At 49.9% G+C, this 19,457-nt stretch overlaps 1 protein-coding gene across 2 annotated transcripts in view; it reads left to right on the forward strand.

Moving 5' to 3' along the window:
- Shb (SH2 domain containing adaptor protein B) overlaps positions 1-19,457 on the forward strand; it is a 110,405-nt gene that overhangs the window by 34,796 nt on the left and 56,152 nt on the right. For both annotated transcript variants that reach the window (XM_085677197.2, XM_048419802.3), the window contains one exon: positions 8,267-8,387. In XM_085677197.2, coding sequence (XP_085533323.1) covers positions 8,267-8,387 — 121 coding nt within the window. The remainder of the gene's footprint in view (positions 1-8,266; positions 8,388-19,457) is intronic.

The raw sequence follows: 19,457 nt of genomic DNA on the forward strand, positions 1-19,457 counted from the left end.
CTGAAGGTCCTAGCTTGCGAGTGACAGTCCTGGCTTCCAGGCACTGCTGTTTGGCTGTACACGCCTTCCCCGTGAGCATGCTGGGAGTTAGCCTCACTGGCATTCTTGGTCTTCCCTTGTGAGGGGGAGTGGTAGTAGGTGGGCCATGCTTATCAGGCACAGGAGGGTACCTGAAACTTGGGCAGTATAAACTGCATTTTGAGAGTAGACAGTTTATACCCAGATGACTTTGTGTCTCTTGTCCTTCAGGTTTAGGGAGTCTGCTTTTGTCACCTCATGAGCATTTTGCTTGTCTCCCTCAGACTGCGCAGAAGACCTCTCCTGGTCCATGTGGTGAGGGCTGCTCTGGTGTTCAGGTGACCTTGGTGAAGTTCCTCGCTCTGCACTTTGTTTTTTGTTTTTTTACGGACTGACGGAGGCTAAGGCACAAGGCAGCCAGCCAGCCGTCCAGACCCGCATCCCTTCCTCTCTGACCTCAGCTCTAGAGGCTGAAAGTGACAACCCTGCTTTTTACTTGGTGGGCCAGGGCACCTATGTTTGCTTCCTCATTTAGCACCCCCTCCGCACCCCGCACCAGAAGCCTGGAATGAAGGATTGTCTGGTAGGCTGGACCAACATGATGGAAGCTGCTGGGGAGCAAGCTGTAGTTAGATTCCACACATAGAGCCCGGCCTGCCTGTGTGCACCTCCCACAGAGAGCGAGCCCTGACTGTGAGTGGTGCTCCTTGCCGGAGAAGCTGGGTGGGGATGGGGGTGGGGCTCCTTCTGAAAGGTGGTTGTGGTGGGATTTCTGAGAAAATTTTATTGGTGAGTTTAAAAGGAAAACTGAACTATGGGGAGTGCACAAATGGCGTGGACCTGAAAGTTAGGACGTAGTTTTGGTTGCCTGTTTCCTCTCTGGGACTCTCACCTTCAGTGGATTCCCCGTCCGGCTCCAGACTGGACAGTGGCCTTCTTTCTTCCGTTAGTGGCGTATGTAAACCCTGCAAGGTTTCCTTTATGCAGGTCTTACAAGACTTGAGACCCAAGACTTGAGACTGACTGGACTGCCTCCCAGGGTCCTCCCCGCAGTGTGAAATACCGCTGGCACTGGGCGCGTCTGTCCTGGGAGAGAGGCACTGTTCTCCCTGGAGACAGCAGTTGGGAAGCTCTAGGATTGAGTTATTTCTAAATTCAGAATAGAAACTCTCACCGCTAGAGAGATGCTGACAGGCCTGTCCCCAACATTCAACAGTATATTTCTGGGATGAATAGGGCTGGGCCAGGCTATGTTCCAGCCTCTACCCAGATTAACAGTCTTGGTGGGTGGAGGGTGCATGAGAGAGAAAGAGGGCTGTGAGTGGGGCCTGACCGGAGCCAGCAGAGGCTGGTTTGGAATGTCTTTTTCGTAACAAGCTGGAACCTGCAGGTATTTAGGCAGGCAGCTGTTGGCTGTGTAAGAGGCAGGACTAGAAAGTGGGGGCTGGGTGCTGCGTCTGCTTCCCTGGCCTCCTGATGTGGGACAGGATGGACAGTTAGTGAAAGGGCATTGTGGTAGAATGTCAACTAAAAGGTCATATTGTCTGTGGGGGAGGCAGAGCTCAGCTCAGTGTAGATCACTTTCATCCTTGCCGGGCAGTGGTGGCACATGCCTTTAATCCCAGCACTCGGGAGGCAGAGGCGGGTGAATCTCTATGAGTTCAAGGCCAGTCTGGTCTACAAAGCAAGTTTCAGGACAGCTGGGTCTTGCACACAGACTGTCTCAAAACAAAGCAATAGTGATGACATCCCACATGACAGAATCACCAAGTCCTGAACTCCGCTGTGCTGGAGTTTTGGGGCCAAGCATTTGGTAGGTACTCGTCTGTAAGAAAAGGGGGCTTTGGGCTTAGAGTGGTTTGAGATTGAGTAAGCTCGTGAGAGGAAGATTTCAAAGTCTGAGTTGAAGAGAGCCCTCCCACCCTCATTTCCAGAAGCTGCGGCTGATTGCATGAATGCAGCTAATTAATCTTTCCCAAATTAATTTCCTTGCTGTGTCAGAAATGATTTATTGGCGTGCCTATACCGGGGTTGGTCTGTGCTGGTCAACACCCAAGAGGACAGGGAAAGGCAAGTAAGAGCTCTTGCTTGTAAATCTACGTAGGACGTCACAACTGGGTCTGTGGACGTCTCTGAGACTTGTACACTGTTATCTCCCAGCGTATGGGTGGCCTTGAACCTCTGGAGTTTGCTAAGTTTTGGAGAGGTACCCTAAGTGCAGAAGGAGAGAAAAAAGGGCTGTTCCTAGAGGCTCTTCTGGGCGGGGTGGGGGGGGGTGGGGGGGGAATGGAGGACACGGCTGAAGTATGACAGCTGTTGGCATGCTTAATTGCAATCATTTCCTCTGTGTAATTACTGGGGCTTTAAGTGAGGAGGGTTGAGGGCTTCCCAGATCTTTTGTTTTCACCTTTAGGTTTTGGCTTCGTGGGTAGAGGTCCTGTCTTGAAGTTTTTGCATCGCACAGTGTGTATGGGTCCTTGGCACATAGGACGTGTGTCCTGCTTTGGAACAAACACTCAACCTGTTCTTCATAAACACTGACACATCCCAGAATCATCTTACTTGCTCTTTACAACATCTCTGAAGCTGAGATGCAAACCATGTTGCCCAGCTCCCAGGGGAGCTCCAGAGTGCAGAGAAATAGGGCAGGTTGCCTAGAGCTACCCAGTTAGCAGAGACTGTTCAGAGTGCTGCTTGTCTGCACTGCCGCTGCTCAGCCGTGACCTATGTGCCTGTCTGCGTGAGCCCAAGCCCGTGCCTCTCAGCCCCACTGCCTTGGTGTGGGCTCCAAGGACAACTGCTCATTTGATCAGCCCTTAAAGCTGGGCTGCTTGTGCCATGGGTGCCCAGAGCTGCATGTCCAAGTTTAGAGACACACCAAGAGCAGTGGCCTGTGGCATCCAGTTAACTGACCTTCCACCCAGAGCCTCCAGCTGGACAACACCAGTAGCAGGAGCTTCCTTTCCCAGACAGTGTGCTTGCTCCTTCATTGCTGTGCAGCTTCTCAGTACACAAAACATCTGTCCACTACTGCTTCCCCCACAGCCTCCCTCTCTACACTCTCACAGCCCTATTTCTTTAACACATCTCTGTTGGTATAGCAACAGAGTCTCCATCCAGTGGATGCCAGGCCTGCCAGGTCCTATATCACAGTGGACCACAAAGCCTATCTAGTCCTCATAAGGGGACAGTCACAGAGCTTAGCTGCCTTGATGCAGTGAGGATGTAATGCTCCCACATGCTTGGTTCTTACCTTCAGGGAGCCCTCCTTAGCCCCAAATTACAGAAAGGGTCGTGGCCCCTGGACTTCAAACTAGCAAGCAAGAGAAAAAAGACACAGGACCATAATGCTTGTGGTGCTCTGCCCTCACTATCCACCGGGGAATGACAGGCCCTGTCACATTGTACTGTGCCTTTGTTGTGGTGGTCGCTGAATGACAGGCCCTGGCACACTGTACTGTGCTTTTGTTGTGGTGGTGGTTTTTTATTGTTGTTTTATTTGTTTGGTTTTTGAGACAGGGTTTTTTTGTAGCCCTGGCTAATCCTGGAATTTGTTTTGTAGACCAGGCTGACCTTGAACTCAGAGATTCGCTTGTCTCTGCCTCCTGAGTGCAGGGAATAAAGGTGCGTACCACTTTGGCTTTCTATACTGTGCTGTTTTAGCGGCGACTTAGCATGGAGCCAGCTCCTGATGGCCCTCCACTTGCCACCTCAGCACAGCACACAGCATGTTTGTTTTTCCTATTGGTTAAAGTGGTTCTAATGGGAGAGGGCTTGCTGTGGAATGAATCTGGGGTTCGCCATGTACCTGTATAATATACCCTGTGGGTGTGTGCAAACATGGGGAGAGACAGTTTCCACAGGTTGTCCATGACCTCTAACTGGTAATGAAGCTAAGGTCAGTGTTAGAGGTGAGTCAGTGAGAAAGAGCCTAACTGGACCTTGACGGCAAACTCGGGGTTACTCAGGTGTCCTCACCTGGAGTCAACAGAAAAATGCCATGGCCTCGTGGCTTGCCTCCCTCTCACTTCCCAGGGATGGAAAAGCATCGTGGAGACCCCCATCCTGTAAACCCACAACTGAACTGGAACCGCTGTACCAGTTTGTGGAAGCGGCAGGTACTCAGTGCCTGGCAGTCAGTGCCTGTGGAGCTGGTGTGGGCTGGTGCACGTGCCCACTCTTAGATGATGACAGCTGCTCTCTCCTTCCCTTCTTTGTTAGAAGACTGGATGTAGGACTTGTATGTTTCTACAGTGGCTCTTCTTGGCAGTGCTGCAAGTCCTTCCTGGAGTTAGGTGTGTGCACATGTGTGCTGAGAGTCTGGTAAACAAGGCCTGAAAAACATCTGAATGGCGAGTCCTGTGGTCTTGTGGGCTGGGAACCTTCTGGGTCCCTGGTTCCCTGAACGGGGTGGGTACAAGGTAGGGAGCTTCCCGGGGGAAACCCTCCTGCATAGGCCATATCACTCAGTTGGAAACAGCTCTCAAAATTTCAGAGGATTCCCTGCTTCCTGCATCTAAGGTGGACCAAGGTCAGCTCTCACTTCTGCTGACCCTCTGGTAACCGGTCGGTCGTGAGCAGAGCTGAGAAGTCGCTGGGAAGTCCCTGGGAAAAGTGAAATTCCAGAATAGTGACTGTAGGTTTACCTTTAGACTAGTGGGTGGGGCCTGCTTTCTTTTATTCGTGATAAGAATCACCTGGGACGCTTGTTAAATACACTGAGAGTTGAGGCCTTAACAACCATCCTAGGCCATTTCTGTCTTCAGACAGGTTTGGGAAGCCGTCTGTCTGCCGTTCCAAAAATAGCCTGTGTAGAACAGTTTGCCACAAGTTTGGGTTTGCATGTCACACAGTAAGTAATAAATAGGCCCTTTTTGTTTGCAGCCCTGACCCTACCCACACATCAGTCTAGGCACCAGCTCTGCACTGACTTTTTCTCTGGCTGGTCAATTCAGGTTCCTGTTTCATTTCTCATAAATAGGTATGTTGTATATAGCATACCATTTATAACTCTTTCAGAGCAAACAACTCTGTTAGCATCACGAATATTAACGTGCTGGGTAATAATCCCCAGTGTGGGATGAGATGGCACGCTTAGCAGTTCCTCTGTTGGTGAATGTTGAGGTTATGTGGGACTTCCTGTTAATACTTACTTTAGTGAACATCTTTGCCCATGTTCCCTTGTGTACATTTAGGAGTAAATACTGAGATGTCAAATTGCTGAGTCAGACTATGTGTATGTGTCTATTTCTATTAATCCTGTTAAAAGTTAGCTCTCAGAGTGTCCCTTGCTACTTACCCAGTTATTCATGCAGGGGCAGCTATCCTACAAGAGCAATGAAAATACTCACCCAGGCATTTGGAAGGGTAGCCAAGTGGCAACACCCACCTTCCTCTAGCACTTCCCTTGGGGATGGACAGGAAGACAGCTTCCTATCACACAGCTAATCCCCATGGCAAACACAGCAGCCCAGAGAGCCATGATGATGAGTTTTGGGATATGGTGGGATCTAAATCCCAGTGTGGAGGTCAGGCTTTGTGGGCTGGCCCAGAAGGCTTCCTCTGCACTGTTCAACGACTTGGTCTGGCCCTGCTCTGGGGATGTTTTGTGAGCTGTGAAAATTCTTTAGGGGCTGTAGCCTGAGCTGGAATCACCCGCATTGTTTAAAAGCTCTCCTAGGGGAGAGAGAGCCAAGGAAGATGTGGCCTGGATCCCTGTCCCGTTGTCCATTAATGCAGGGGCCGATGACCTGGCTTCCCAAAGCAAGCTGCTTGTCCAATTGAACTGTTGATACAGATTTACAGGAAGATCTGCTAACTAGGGCGTTCTACCGCAAAGCAACCCCAGCAGGCCCACATCTGTGGACAGCCGCTCATTTCATCTGAATGTGTATGCAGCTTATAGGCACACCTCCTGCCCACGAGCCCCAGGAGAACAGGACAGTTCTGCTATGGCTGTTCATAAGGGGCTCTGCCGTCTTTGCTCCACTTCTACCACCTGGTTAAAATTTTACTTTCAGCTAGGACGTGATTTGCGTCAGGTTGGACCGTTCAGGGCTGTGTTTACCAAGTTTCAGGTTGCTTAAACTTCCACTCCCCCTCCACCAGCCTCACTTTGAAGTTCAAAAGCAAATTGATTAAAAATACATTTTAGGAACTTTCTGATTTGCTTCTTAAACTAACAGAACTCTAAACTTTTTTTTTTAAACGGAAGCATTTCCAGCTGTCAGCAGGTATAACCGGAACCACATGTCATCAGAGACTAGGGGGTTTTCCTGCTTTTAGGATTTGTAAATTCTTATTGAAAAGGAAGTAAGCAAGGCAGGCAGCTGGGGGCCTATGGCAGCCTGAGCTCATTTTAATTAGAAAATATAGATAGTGCCTGCTTTATTACAGGCCTCCCAGCACTCCCATCCCATGGTGAACAAAGATTTGGTTTATATCCTGCAAATCTCCGTGTTTGCAAATTACAGAGCACTTCCGAAAGGGGCTGGAATGCTGATTGCTGAATTACTCGGAGACTCCAGCCAGGCTAGGCACCACCTTACCACCCATGGTCCCCAACAAAAAACCCAAATAATTTTTACCCTTGGGGGAGACACTTCCTCCCTCCCATTCTCACTGCAAACCAGAGGAGGATTTTCAGATTGCAAAGACAGTGAAGGCCGTGGGCCAGGAGCAACAGAGTTAGGTGTCTTCTGCGGCAGCTATGTTAGGAAACATTCTCCATTGGGTTGTCTGGTTCCTTGAACTCAAAGCTTTGTCCATAAGACCCACTTCTGAACTGTTCTGGCTAACGGTGCTTCACGTACACAACTCTTAATGTGTTCTGCAAATGGTGGAGTGCAAAGCTCAAAAGAAAGACAAAGGCAAGCCTAGCTCCCCAACCCCTTTGTTTCTCGGCCTGGTGTCCTTTGAGTCTCCTGAAAGGCAGTGATTACCACGTCTTCATCTGGAGGAGTCCCTGGGACCCAGAGTCTGACCTGGTTTATCTACTTGGGTGTTGGCTGCTCTGGGCCTGGGTCCTCTTGAATGGATACAGTCCAGTTTAATGACCAGGGGCAATTGAAAGTCCCTCTGTGGGCATCACATTCCAGGCAGCTGGCGGTCACTTGTGCCTCCTGCCAGGGCTGCCACAAGCTGACATTCACCAAGCAGACACAGGTCTTTCTCTTTTCTGGGTTTCCAGGCCTTTGCAAATACCTTGCATTCCAGGAGCCCGGAGAAAAGAGTGGCTCCGGCTCCCGTGGTTTCTAATTAAACCCACAATTTAAATAACAATTCATCAAGGGGACGCTAACCTCCTCCCTCCCTGGGGCAGCAGCTGGGAGACTGGGGACTTATTTGCCCATTGCTAGACACCTAACCTGAAGGGGTGGGGGAAGGGCTCTCAGAGTTTAGGGTGATGAAGTGTGGGTCGAGAGAGTTCTTGTCCTTTTCTTCTCTGATGAGGACTCAGGGAGTTAGAAATGAGCGGTTAGGTACTGTGTTCTGAAGCTTTCAACTGGATGTTGTCCCCCTTCACCTCAAGAGCTGCAGGAATTCTACAAACGCCAGTTCTCCAGAGTCCTCGCCCAGCCCGAGACCTGCCCCAGTGACTCATTCTTCCCCTGTTTTAGTCAAAGAGCTGGCAGGGCTCTGGCCGGCTGCCAGGTCAGGGCACTAGGATTGGCCTCATGAGTGAAGATCATGAGTGAAGATCTCATGAGTGAAGGCTGCCCACCCTGGACCTCCGTGGGCTTCTGAGCCTTTTTTTTTTTTTTTTAACTCTTGGTATCTGTACAACACTGAGTTTAGTGTTCTCATTTGGCCTGTCTAGGGCCACACTCGACTTTTATAGCATGTTGATCTCACCGAATTGTTGTGTGATGACCCACAGCGGGATTGTGTTCCAGGTTTGGAGACAAGTGGAATGCTGAGTGCAGCTATCCTTGGCTGAGGTCTTGTGCCTCAGCTGGCACCGAGGGCCTGCCAGTGTTTCTAAACTCTGTGATCTCCCAACTCTCTCTGTTTGGTTAAGCGTAGTCATGCTCTCCGCAAGACTCCAGGTCCTCATCTCTGTTCTTTGTGCACTGGCCTTTACTCAGCTGCCCTTCCAGTTCCCCAGGATGGGCTCACGTGTCTGACTCCCCCATCCCTCCATGCTGAGCAGCCCAGGAGCAGTTTCTGTTGGCAGGAGCAGTGCCTGGCCGTGAAGGGTGGTGAAACAAAGCCAAAGATGGCCTCACATTCTTCTTCCTCCCTGCAGGTGACCATAGCTGATGACTACTCAGATCCTTTTGATGCCAAGAATGACCTCAAGAGCAAAACCGGAAAGGGGGAAAGCGCTGGCTACATGGAGCCCTATGAAGCCCAAAGGATCATGACAGGTAAGTAGAGTGGCTGGCACTGGGTTTTAGTTTGTTTTCTATTGCGGTTACAGAATACCACAAGACTGAGATTTTTATCAGGTGGACACACTGTCCAGGGCCTCATGATAGTATGGCAAAAAGCAGAACAAGCAAACTGCACAGAAGAGACAGGGAAGAGCTTGCCTGCTCTCATAGTGACAACCCCAGCCCTACAGAGTTAAGTGCCCAGTCACTTCCACAAGTTGGTGTTAGTCTCTGTTTGAAGACTCCATCACCATTACCACCAGCACTACTTGCTGTGTGGAGCAGCTAATGAACATGTCTTCAGTTCTGGGGGGACAGCACAATTAAACCATACCACACAGGACTTAGCGCAACAAGAAGACAAGTGTACTTGCTCACAGTGACAGCTGAGGGCAGTGTACTGTTTTATCCCATACTGAAAAAAAAATATTGCGAGTGTGTGCAAAACATATGCGACATGCACACGTGGAGGACAAAGTGACATGAATCGATGTTTTACCGTGTGAGTCCCGAGGATTGAACTTGGGTCCTTAGGCTTGGCGGCAAGTGCCTTCACCTACTGAGCCCTTTCACCCACCCCTTCCCCACGTTTTATTGGCTTGTGTTTTACCAACATCAGAAAAAGACTTTCAGATCAGAATGCAGTCAACTAGAGATACCAAAAGCTATAGGAGTGTTTGCTCAGAAACCCCGAGTGCAGAGAAGTGGGCAGAAAACCTTACTTGGAGCTAACTACCAGCCAGGGCAAGCTTGGAAGCAGGCCAGTTCATGGCATTGGTTAACTGGTAGAAGAGGAAGGTACCTTGTAATCCCAGAAAGTGATTCTGTGGCTGCCAGAACAGCTGGCCGCTATGCTATGCAAAGTACCTAGTGTTTGCTGCCCTTCCTGTCCTCTTCCTCACTGGGAGACCATGACTCACTTTACCCACGTCTTTTCTTTTTTCTTTTTTTAAAATATTTATTTATTTATTTATTTATTTATTTATTTATTATGTATACAATATTCTGTCTGTGTGTATGTCTGCAGACCAGAAGAGGGCACCAGACCCCATTACAGATGGTTGTGAGTCACCATGTGGTTGCTGGGAATTGAACTCAGGACCTTTGGAAGAGCAGGCAATGCTCTTAACCTCTGAGCCGTCTCTCCAGTCCCACCCATGTCTTTTCTAATAGTTATAAGGGGCAGTTTCTGGTTGTGAGGATCTTGCCAGGGCTTGTTGTGTCTCTGGAGTCTTTATTTGTACCATCACCGTGGTGTTTGATATCGTGGGCATGGTCCAGGGTGAGCTGTCAGTGTGTAAGTGCTCCAGGAAGGGATTCAGATCCATGAAGAGATCCAAAACTTGCTTTGGGGAGAATTAGGGAGAGTTAGTGCTGGAGGTGGCCAAGGAATGGGTGGCCCAGGAAGTTTTAAGTGTTTAGGCTGTGTCTCTAGCCCTGACTAGCCTTGAACTTCTAATCCTCCTAGGTGTGCTAGGTTTACAAGGATGAACCACAATGGTCAGTTACACAGTGCTGGGAATCAGGTCTTGGGCAAGGCATACTCTCTACCTACCTAGCCATATTTCAGCCCATCTGTTTAAGCTTTGAGAGTGACCCATTTAGGGTCACTGTTGTAATTTCTGTTCTTGTGTGTACTGGATCTAGTCCAGGGCAGTGTCCCATTCCTGGAAGGCCCCAGGCTGTAGTGAAGCACATCTGGAATAAGCACATGTCACCTCTGGGATTCAGTTTCTCCTGTAGAGTCAGAACTTAAATCAAGCAGTGTACAGTGTGCTGTGCAAGGCTGCTTTGGGATGCTCACTAGAGGCGACACAGGCAGCATCCATGCCTCTGGTTTTCCCTGTGTCAGCGACAGTAACAATGACAATAGAAGTGGTCAGATTCTCTAGTCCTCATTTGCACTGGTTAATATGGGATCCAAGTGGAGGACCTGTTTTTACCAGTGGAAAACTGAAGCCGCCCCCCACCCCCCAACCCAGCTGCTTCCTGCTTCAGGACCGTCTTGCACCTTCTTTGCGGGACTGGTGCTGTGGCTTGGTTTCCACTATCTCGGGGCAACATTGCCATCTCATGCTGGATTCACTGATGACCTTTGCCCCTTTGCAACCCTAGCTCCAGGTGGCCATGGGAGCTTCTGCAAACAGACAACTGGTTCCAGCCGCTAAGTAAGCACTAGTAGCTTCCTCTGACTGCCTCAGCTCATTGTCTCCAGGGTTCTGCCTGTGACACCTGCAAGAGCCAAGGTCTAGACCAAGATAGATGCTCTGCTCCATGGCTTCTGTGCCTTGTTTACCTCCCTACCGAAGTGTCTTGCAGAACTGCCTCCTCTAAACGTGGCTGCAAAGATCAGAGGGTGCAACTCAGTGGGGGAGCATTTGCCTTGCCTGAGGAAGCCCTCACTTGGTAAACCCTCAGCTCCCTCCACAAGACAAAAGACCCAGTTGGAGAGCCAGAGACCTCCAGTCATTCCTTTTGGTGAATTGGAAAACCGAGGGTAGAAAAAAAACAAAGAGTTAATCCTTGTGAGGTTTATTTTGAAGCCATTGGTTAAATGTGAGGCTATTTTACCAATCGGCAATCAGCCTGTCCTCAGTGGTGTCAAAGCAGAGAACATTGGGAAGGGCTGTTACAGCTCAGATGGTTGAGTGGCTCCCAGTGACCTGAGGTCCATGTTAACCCTGAATCCTTGAGATGCCATGATTTACTGTGACTGCCTTCTGCACACACAGATCGTCCTATTTTTCAGGACTGGCCCATGAAGGGAACAGGTAGGTCTTCCTTTGCTCGACTCTCAGATTCTGATCTTGGCTTCTTCTCTGCCCTGCTACCTCAGAAGGAAAGACAAGAATATTCCTAGGTTTCTTTCTTGCCCCCACAGATATTTGACGTCCTTAGACCAAATTTCCTATTGGGCTAGTGCTCAGACTGCTTCAGATGAAACCCAAGTATTTTGTTACTTTGCTTTTTTGCCTCAGTGCTGGGGTTGAACCTAGGACCTCATACCAGTTTAGACAAACATCCCAACACTGAACAGCTGTTTCCCAAATCGTCTTCTTACTTTTTATTTTGTGTTGGTCTTGGTAAGTTGCCAGACTGGCTTTGAACTCACCCTGCAGCTCAGGTAGGTTTCAGCTTCCTGAGTTCCTAGGTCTACATGCCTGTGCCACCGGACCCAGCTACAGACCAGCTTCACCTTTCCCCAAGTCTCTGTCCCAGACTGCAATCTCAGCACCAGGGACCTGATAGCTTTCGGTCTCTGTGGACACATGCACTCAAATGCATTAGAGTTCTCCCACTTATATACCTAATCAAAAATAATATTAAATAAGAATGCAAAAGAATTGGGACCATAGGTCAGTGAAGACAAGTATTTGGCTCTGCTAGAGCAGAGCCCGGATGGGGGACCTTTGGCTCGAGGGGACTTTGGATGAGATGATATGGGTGGCAGTTGGGCGTTAGTTTCACAGAGGACTTCCCTGCACACTCCACGGCTTCACTCATTTAGCCCTGGTAGAGCATGAGAGGGCCAAGCACTCTCCTGCCAGTCCGCAGAGCACATTGAGGCTTGGGCCAGCGAAGGAAGCAGTAGTACCAACATCCAACCCCAGAGTTCTTAGCGTGCTTGCTAACAACACATTCCTCAGAACCCAGTCATCCCTCTTCCCAGAGGGACTGTGGAAGTAAGGGAAGATCACTGTGGCCTGGTCTCCCTTCTTGCCTCCAACATCCTTTACAGAAGCACTCAGTGTCGACTCCCAAGATGAGTCACTTAGGCATTAATTGAAAACATTTTTACTTTTAAATATGTAATTACACATTAAAAACTCCTTAGCCGTCATTATTGCTAAATCAGCCTTACAGAATAATAGAGACCAAGAGAGGTCTTTCCACACAGCGCTGCCACTGTGCGTGACCTCCTTGGTCCTGCTTGTCTTCTCTTTCAAACCCTGTATGTGGTAGTTGTGCTGTCAAGAGGCCAGAGGGACGTATCGCGTGTTGTCTCCTCTTCTTGTGCAGCCTTCTCTTGTGGCCATGTACTTTCCAGAAATAGTAGCAAATGGTGTATTGAAAACAGTATTCTTTATGAGGAAAACTGGAAATGGTGGGGCCTCTAGTCCTTGGTTTGCCACGTGGCCCAGGGCAGGTTACTCCTCTCTCTGCTTTATTCCTTCATCTGTAAAGCTGGATTCTGCTTTTTATCACCAGGTGTCAAACGGATCCAAAAAAGGGAAGGGATCTGGATTGACTGTAAATCTATGGAGTACAGCTCTGGAGTCTCGGGGCTGCTAGACCCCCGATAGTCCTGAATCTCCTTGAAATCTATGGAGTACTGCTTCTGGAGTCTCGGGGCTGCTAGACCCCTGATAGTTCTGAATCTCCTTGCCTTCCTGTGCAGTACCCCCAAGTCTCTAGCGGGTGGTAGATGTTGACCTCTGCTCCCAGACAGGAAGAGCACCCTCTGGCCCTGCTAGTCTGGTCTCTGCTTCTGGTCTAGAGGCCAGCAGATGCTTCTCAGAGAAGGGCCCTGGGCCTCGCCTGAGATTCCCATCTCTGTTCGCTGTCATCTCTGTTGTTTTGGACAGCTGGTCTGATTTCTGGAGAGTGCAGGGCCTTTCTTGCAGAGGACAGGCCACCTCTTCTCCAAGCTTCACAGTGCAGTGGATTCTGTTCCCAGCATGTCCCCTTTATCCTTACCCACTCTGGTCCCTGCACCTGCTTGTATCCCTTATTCCCCAGCTGACCCCAGGTGAGTTCATGATTTAGTCTGCCTTGATGGTTACAGTGCTCCCTTGATGGAGTGACAGGGTGAAGAACAGTCCTTTGGCCTGGCATTCTTTCTGCCTGGAACCCAGACAGGCATCCACTGGCCACGGTCACACTCAGAGCAGAGCTGTTTTGAAATGTTTTGAAGCCTGACCTGGCCTCCTCCCATCTGGCAGGCAGTAGGGTTCCATCAGGATGGTGCAGTTCCCTGGTTGGTCTGTCATTTACTGGAATAGCTTACCCACTGGGCAGGAAGGAGATAATCAAGTGTAAATAGATTATGGATTAGTCAGTGATGACTTCCCTAGTCTTGAGAAAGAGTGGAGCTCACACACCCAACCCCGCACTTCTCACCTGCCCAGTTCCAGGGTGGGTGGAGAAGTGGGAAGCTGGGTTTCCATGGTGATAGGGCCCCCAGAGTTGTTTCTTCTGCCCTCTCCCACAGGAACTCCTGACTCTGAATACATCCAGGTTTTTCAGGAAAGATGCAGCAAGACCAGAACAGAGCCAGATGTATATATGTTTGTAACCCAATATCTGGAGGTCAGGACCAAAGGATCACAAGTTTGAGCCCAGCCTTGGTTATATAGCAAGACCCTGTCTTTCTGTGGGCAGTTAAGTCCTCCTGCCTGCAAGCACATGATTGTCTTTAGTCTAAAGCAGGTCAAAATGACATTGGAGAGATTGGTCTTGGAAGGACATGGGGACTGGTGAAAATCCAGGGTGGGAACTGGGCCACACAGAGTGATGCTGAAGGGAAGTCCTGGTCTCTGGGCTCTGCTGGCGTCTTCTCTGATGTTTCACCCATCCTTTTCTCCGCCTGATCTTGTCTCTATACTTAGCTTGAGCAGTCTCTGTCTTTTATTTATATTTTATCTCGCTAAGACGTTCTGAGTGCCAGAGCTTATTGATGAGCAAAACCCGTGTTCTCTTGGAGCTTGGAGTCAGTTCAGGACCAAGGAGGGCACTGTCACCTGGCCATGGTTCCCGAGGCCTGGAACTCAGGGTCTGTATTTATCAAGAGCAGAATGGAGACTTCTCACATAGGCTCCAGAACTCAGGTCCATTGCAGCCCTGTTCCTTTTATTCTGGGCACACCCTGCAGGGGCGAGACATAGTTGGGAAGTTGTTTTAGGATGGTGTATCTGCCTGGGTATGGGGTGGAATAGAACAGCGAGGACTGGCTGGCAGACTGGTTCTGTGGCTCTGTGACCAAGAGAGTCAGTTATCTAGGTCAGAGAGTTGAGGCAATAGCCTGGCAATGGCTGTGCAGGTGCTGCTGGAGGGTGACTTGCCAGCCAGTGCAGTGCATAAGGAAGGGACAGGAGAAGCCCGGTGACTTCAGTGGGGTCCTCAGTGAGTGGGAGGATGGGAGCATCATTTAACTGTTAGGAGCATTCTGGCTACGGAGGAGGGAGGGAGGCTCCCCTGGCAGGAGTCATTGAGTTCAGATATCGGTACCTGGGGGCTAGAGAGACCAAATAATGTTGGTGTCTTGGAGCAGGAGCTGGGATCAGTTCAGGGCAGGTCCCAGGGTGTCCCAGAAGCCTAGGCCCAAACGGAGAGGCTTGTGTTCTTCGGTTGAAGGATCTGCAGGGCTCACCAAAGACACCAGTATCTGCTTCTGCCCTCTGAAGCTTGAAGAAGGGTTTGGTGATTATTCTGAACCGTCATTTGTCTAGTTAATGTCCCCTCCTCCTAAGTGGTGCTCAAGTGGCCTTTCTGGAAACTTAGAGGTGACAGGTCTGCATTTAAAGGGTGCCTTGTATAGATTTAGCCGGGAACCTCCCTAGGGCTCCCAGACTTCTGCTACCAGGCTTGCTAACTTCTCTGTTTTGTGCTGTTTCCCATTCCCTACTAAGAGATGGTTCTCCCAAGAGTCTGCTGAAAGGCTTGCAGTGTTGCCTGGGAACCTAGAGCTACTGTTGGGACAGAACGAGAGGGGCGGTATCAGAGTGAAGTAAAATAGAGGAGGGGCTGCCTGCCTGTGCTCCTGGCCTGCACATCACAGGAGAGCTGAGGAGGCTTTGTGGTTCATTCTCCTGATCTCAGAACTGCAGCAGGCACAGGGCTGCAAGATGGAGCCCACCTGGGCTCTGCCTGAAGGGAATCAGTCCATTAGTGGGTGAGTGACTTCTACATTGTATAAATGGGGCCTACAGGACTGGATGTGGTCCATTCTATTTGTAGATGCTGGTTGCCCACAATAGACTTTTCCCTCTGATCACAGGTTAGAAGGATGTTAGACTCAGAGGCAAGTGATATGCTGACTAGAGTTGAAAGAGTTGCCAGAGGGTCTGTCCTGAAAAGCAACCCCAGAAACCCTCATGTTTTGCTGCAGGACTTAAGTCCTGTGCAGTGTCTGTCTACCCAAGACAGTTGCCTAGGCCTCACCCTCATCCTCAGCACATCTCAGGCTGCTAATACCAGTACAAACTAAGTGGCGTATTTTTTACTCTCATAATTTATGCCCAGATGTTAAATTAATGTATTCAGCCGTTAGCTCCCTAAATTTGCAGCTCCTTTACATCCAGACTAAGACTCACTGTGTTCTGAACCTCCAGTGCTGTGGGATTCCTGGCTGTCGTATGGTCCCCAGCCCCATACCCTGGGCTCAATTCCAGGACCTTGAAGGAAGTATGTGATGTCTCAGGGCAGAGTCTCACCTTTAGAATCTGGAGCCCTTCTCGTTGCTGCCCTAGGGCTCTTGGTAGAGCCTCCTGGAGTCGGTGGGACTACAGTCTGGTTTAGCCCATGTTGACCTGAGCTGTCTGGTGTTACTGGCAGCTGCATCTTCTCTTCTCAGAAGATCTCCCTTCACAGTGAGCTGACTAGTCTGGGACACTTGTTAACTGATCCCCCGTGTTTTCAGGGTGAAGACAAAGCAGAAATGTCCCACTCCACCCCACTGGTACAGGTGTAGTCCCAGGCTAGGCTTCGAGGTCTCCTGGTGTCTGGGAACATGTTACCTGTGAATGGGAGGTGGCTTCTCCATGGTGTATGCCCTGGTCTTTGATTGATATGTTTGGGGTTGTCACTTCTGTCCAGTGTGGTGGGTGAGGTAATAAGTCCTTGTGCCTTGTGGGGCCCACCAGAGTCCCACCCAACCCCCAGTTCTACATCCAGTGGTTTCCTTTCCTCTCATAGGCTAAGGGTCTGTGGGGAAACTGCTTGTTCCAGTCAGTCTGTGGATTTGAGAAAACCCCTCAAGTTGACCTTCCTCTAATTCCCTCCAGGAGGAAGCACCCAGTTCTTTGAGGGAGGGGCTAATCGTTTTCTTTTACTGATTACAAAACACTTTTAAGGCATTATCTCATTTTGTCCTTAAAACAACCCTGAAGGAATCTCTTGCTATTCTCCTAAGAAAGGAATTGAAAACCAGTGCATCCTGGAGGTGAGCAGGAGCCTGAAGGAGGTCTTTTCTGTGCTGTGTCATCTCAATCCCTTTGGCTTTCCCTTAGACATGTTCAGGTGGGTCCTGTATTGAGGGTCGCTTGTCACCATTTCTGTCCTCTGGAACTTGAGACTGTGGGGAGACAGATGGTTTTTCTATTCTTTGTTTCCTCCTACAGCTTGTCTTCAAAGCTGTGGAAATCAGTATGGGCAGGCAAAGCCGAGTACAAGCTGGGCCCAGTATGCAGGCCTAGGAATATGTAGCTTCCACCGGAGTTAACTGCCCCCCCCCCCCGAGCCAGTGCCCATCTTCCCACTATCAGGGCTGCTTGTGGACCCGTCAGACAGGACTGCAGAGGACCCAGCTCAGGAGTGTGCAGCCCAGCCCACACGGAGGAATAGTCGGTGCAAGCATTCAAAGAACAGAAGCTATAACACAGCAGCCAGGCTCGCTCCCCAACCCCCAGAACCTGCATGCTTGTGCACTCAGGGAGAGTCGTAGTCGAAGCTGGAAAGAGCCCTGGCTTTGACACTAGACACAGGGTTGTAATTACCGTCTTTAATTACCCGATGTTGCTGTGCCAGGGAGATGGGCTTGGCAATCACCTCTCCTGTCAGGGTGGCTCCAGCTCCCTATGTATGCACTGACACAAACACATGCTCACTCGAGGTTTCGTTATTATAAAAAGGGCCATTCAGAGTTGGCCTCCCAAGGGCTTCTGCCTTCCTGGCTAGGAGAAAGGGTGAGCCACAGATGCCAAGCAAATGCTTTCTTGCTGCAGCCACCACCACTGCTTCCGTGGCTGCGGCAGTGGAATGCCAGTGTACCTCTGAGCTGATTCAGTCTAAGAAGCTGAGAGGAAAGAAAGAACAGGCTCTTTCCTATTACTAAGAAGAGAGAGAGAGAGAGAGAGAGAGAGACAGAGAGAGAGAGAGAGAGAGAAGAAACGGTGAGGTGGGCAGAAAACTCCTTGGCATTTTCATGCTGAACACATCCTGCTTCTTAGACTTCCTTACTGCTACAAGGACACTGTCTCCTCTGTATAGGTGGGGGCTTGAAGCCTCAGAGAAGCTGAAGAACTTTCTGGAAGTCACAGAGGAAAATGAGCCTGGAACCTAGCCCAGGCCGTAAGCAAGGCTACTGCAGTCCAGTCTGGGTTGAGTGAGTGATTTTCTGAACTGTAACCTTCTTGTGGCACGTAAAGCCCCTGGGCCCCAAGCTGCTGAGGGCCGGATGCCACGTGTTTTTTAGAGTTGTGATGGCAGCATTCCACAAAGGCTTTGTAGGCTTAGGAATCCTGCACATGGCAGAGAGGCACTCTGAAAGGCCCCCAAGTTCTCTGCCCATCTCTCCAGATCATATTGAGGGGCCAGCCACCCTGAAGTCTCACACACACAGGTTTTTGCCATGTTCGTTTGTATATAGCTCTATGAAGAAGCAAAGTCTTCAGGGGTGGTATTGAGAATGCATATTCTCAGGCCCTGTCCCTCACAGACCCCTATTGGATCCCAGGAGTCTATACTATGTAGTGCATGGCTCTGGTTCTGAGACCAGGATTCCATCTCTTCCTTTTCTGTTTTTCTGTCTATTGCAGGTAGAGGTATGTGTCTGTTTTGATGTCTCCTTGCCATGCCCACGCAAGTCCCAAGGACCTAGTTGGGCTGAAGGAACAATGGATGCCACCTGCTATAGTGTGATGGTGTCAGCCATGCATGGTTCTGACCAGAAGAATCTTGCAGTCTGGGAAGAGAGCAGGGCTACATACAGGTGATAGGGGGTGAATTAGAATGAAGAACAGGAGCGTCGGCCCCACCCCCTCTCCTGGTCTGATGTGTACAATGCATTGCTTATCTTGGTCCTCAGTTTTCCCTGTCTCTCCAGTCTCTCTGACCTGATCTGAGGGGCTTCAGTGTTAGGAGACTCGAATTGGTGGTAGTAGTAGTAGGACACACTAGACAGAACTCTAGACACGTGCAAATCCTTCCAAGCTCAGAAACACCCATCTCCCAAACATAGAAGCCTCCCTTGGTGCTGGCTCCTGGTCTCCAGGGTAGCCCGGCTGCCATCAGACCCCTAAGTAACATGTGGTCCTAGATATCAGCAGCTTCCACTCAGCACCTCAGAAACCAGTTTGCGAACAGAAGACAGCATTTGCTTTTCTGGGGGAGGGGGGTATTTTTCTATGGAAATCTGCTTCAAAATGGGTCCTAATTTAACCATACCTGCTTTTTTAAAAAATGTTTTTCCAATTTTGAGACTTAGTTTTAGTACTTAATCCTGGCTAGTCTGGAACTCAGAGAGATCTGTCTGCCTCTGCCTCCTCAGTGTTGAAATTAAAGACGTACCATACCCAGCTTCTTTAAAAATATTTCTTGGTTGTACTTAATTGCATACGTGCACAGACAGCATCAAAGAGAAGTAAAGAGGGAAGCCATTGGAGTTAGGCTACGCTGCACTGTCTCCTACCCCTGTCTGGGAGAGATCTTGGGAAGGAGTGAGTGAGGGCTGAGTAGCCTGACACAAATTGCTAGCTTGGGCGTCCAGTTTCTTCCCCCCCTTGCTGTCCTCTGATGAGTTTCCCAGGTCTGTGATCTCATGGATCATGTTACTCACTCGCCAGAAGCCTTTGCTTTGTCCTACGGATCCCCAGACTTCCAGGTCTTCCTCCAGCTGTGCCCTCCCAGCCTCCGCCGCTCTTCCCTGCCCAGGCTCTGCTCCGCCTTGCTCAGTGCTCCAGCAGGACCTAGGACTTCCTGAGGCACGATGAGTGTGAGCCTTTTCTCTCAGTCGTCTGTGCCTCTCTTTGAAGTCTGTTGCATTGCTGCAGACAGAATAACTAGTTGAACTGTGTGATCTTTCCTTCTGTCCTGAGAAATGAGCATCCCAAAAACTACTTGGGGACT

The sequence above is a fragment of the Myodes glareolus genome, chromosome 16 (assembly GCF_982192425.1).
Source record: "Myodes glareolus chromosome 16, mMyoGla1.1, whole genome shotgun sequence".
Classification (NCBI taxonomy): domain Eukaryota; kingdom Metazoa; phylum Chordata; class Mammalia; order Rodentia; family Cricetidae; genus Myodes; species Myodes glareolus.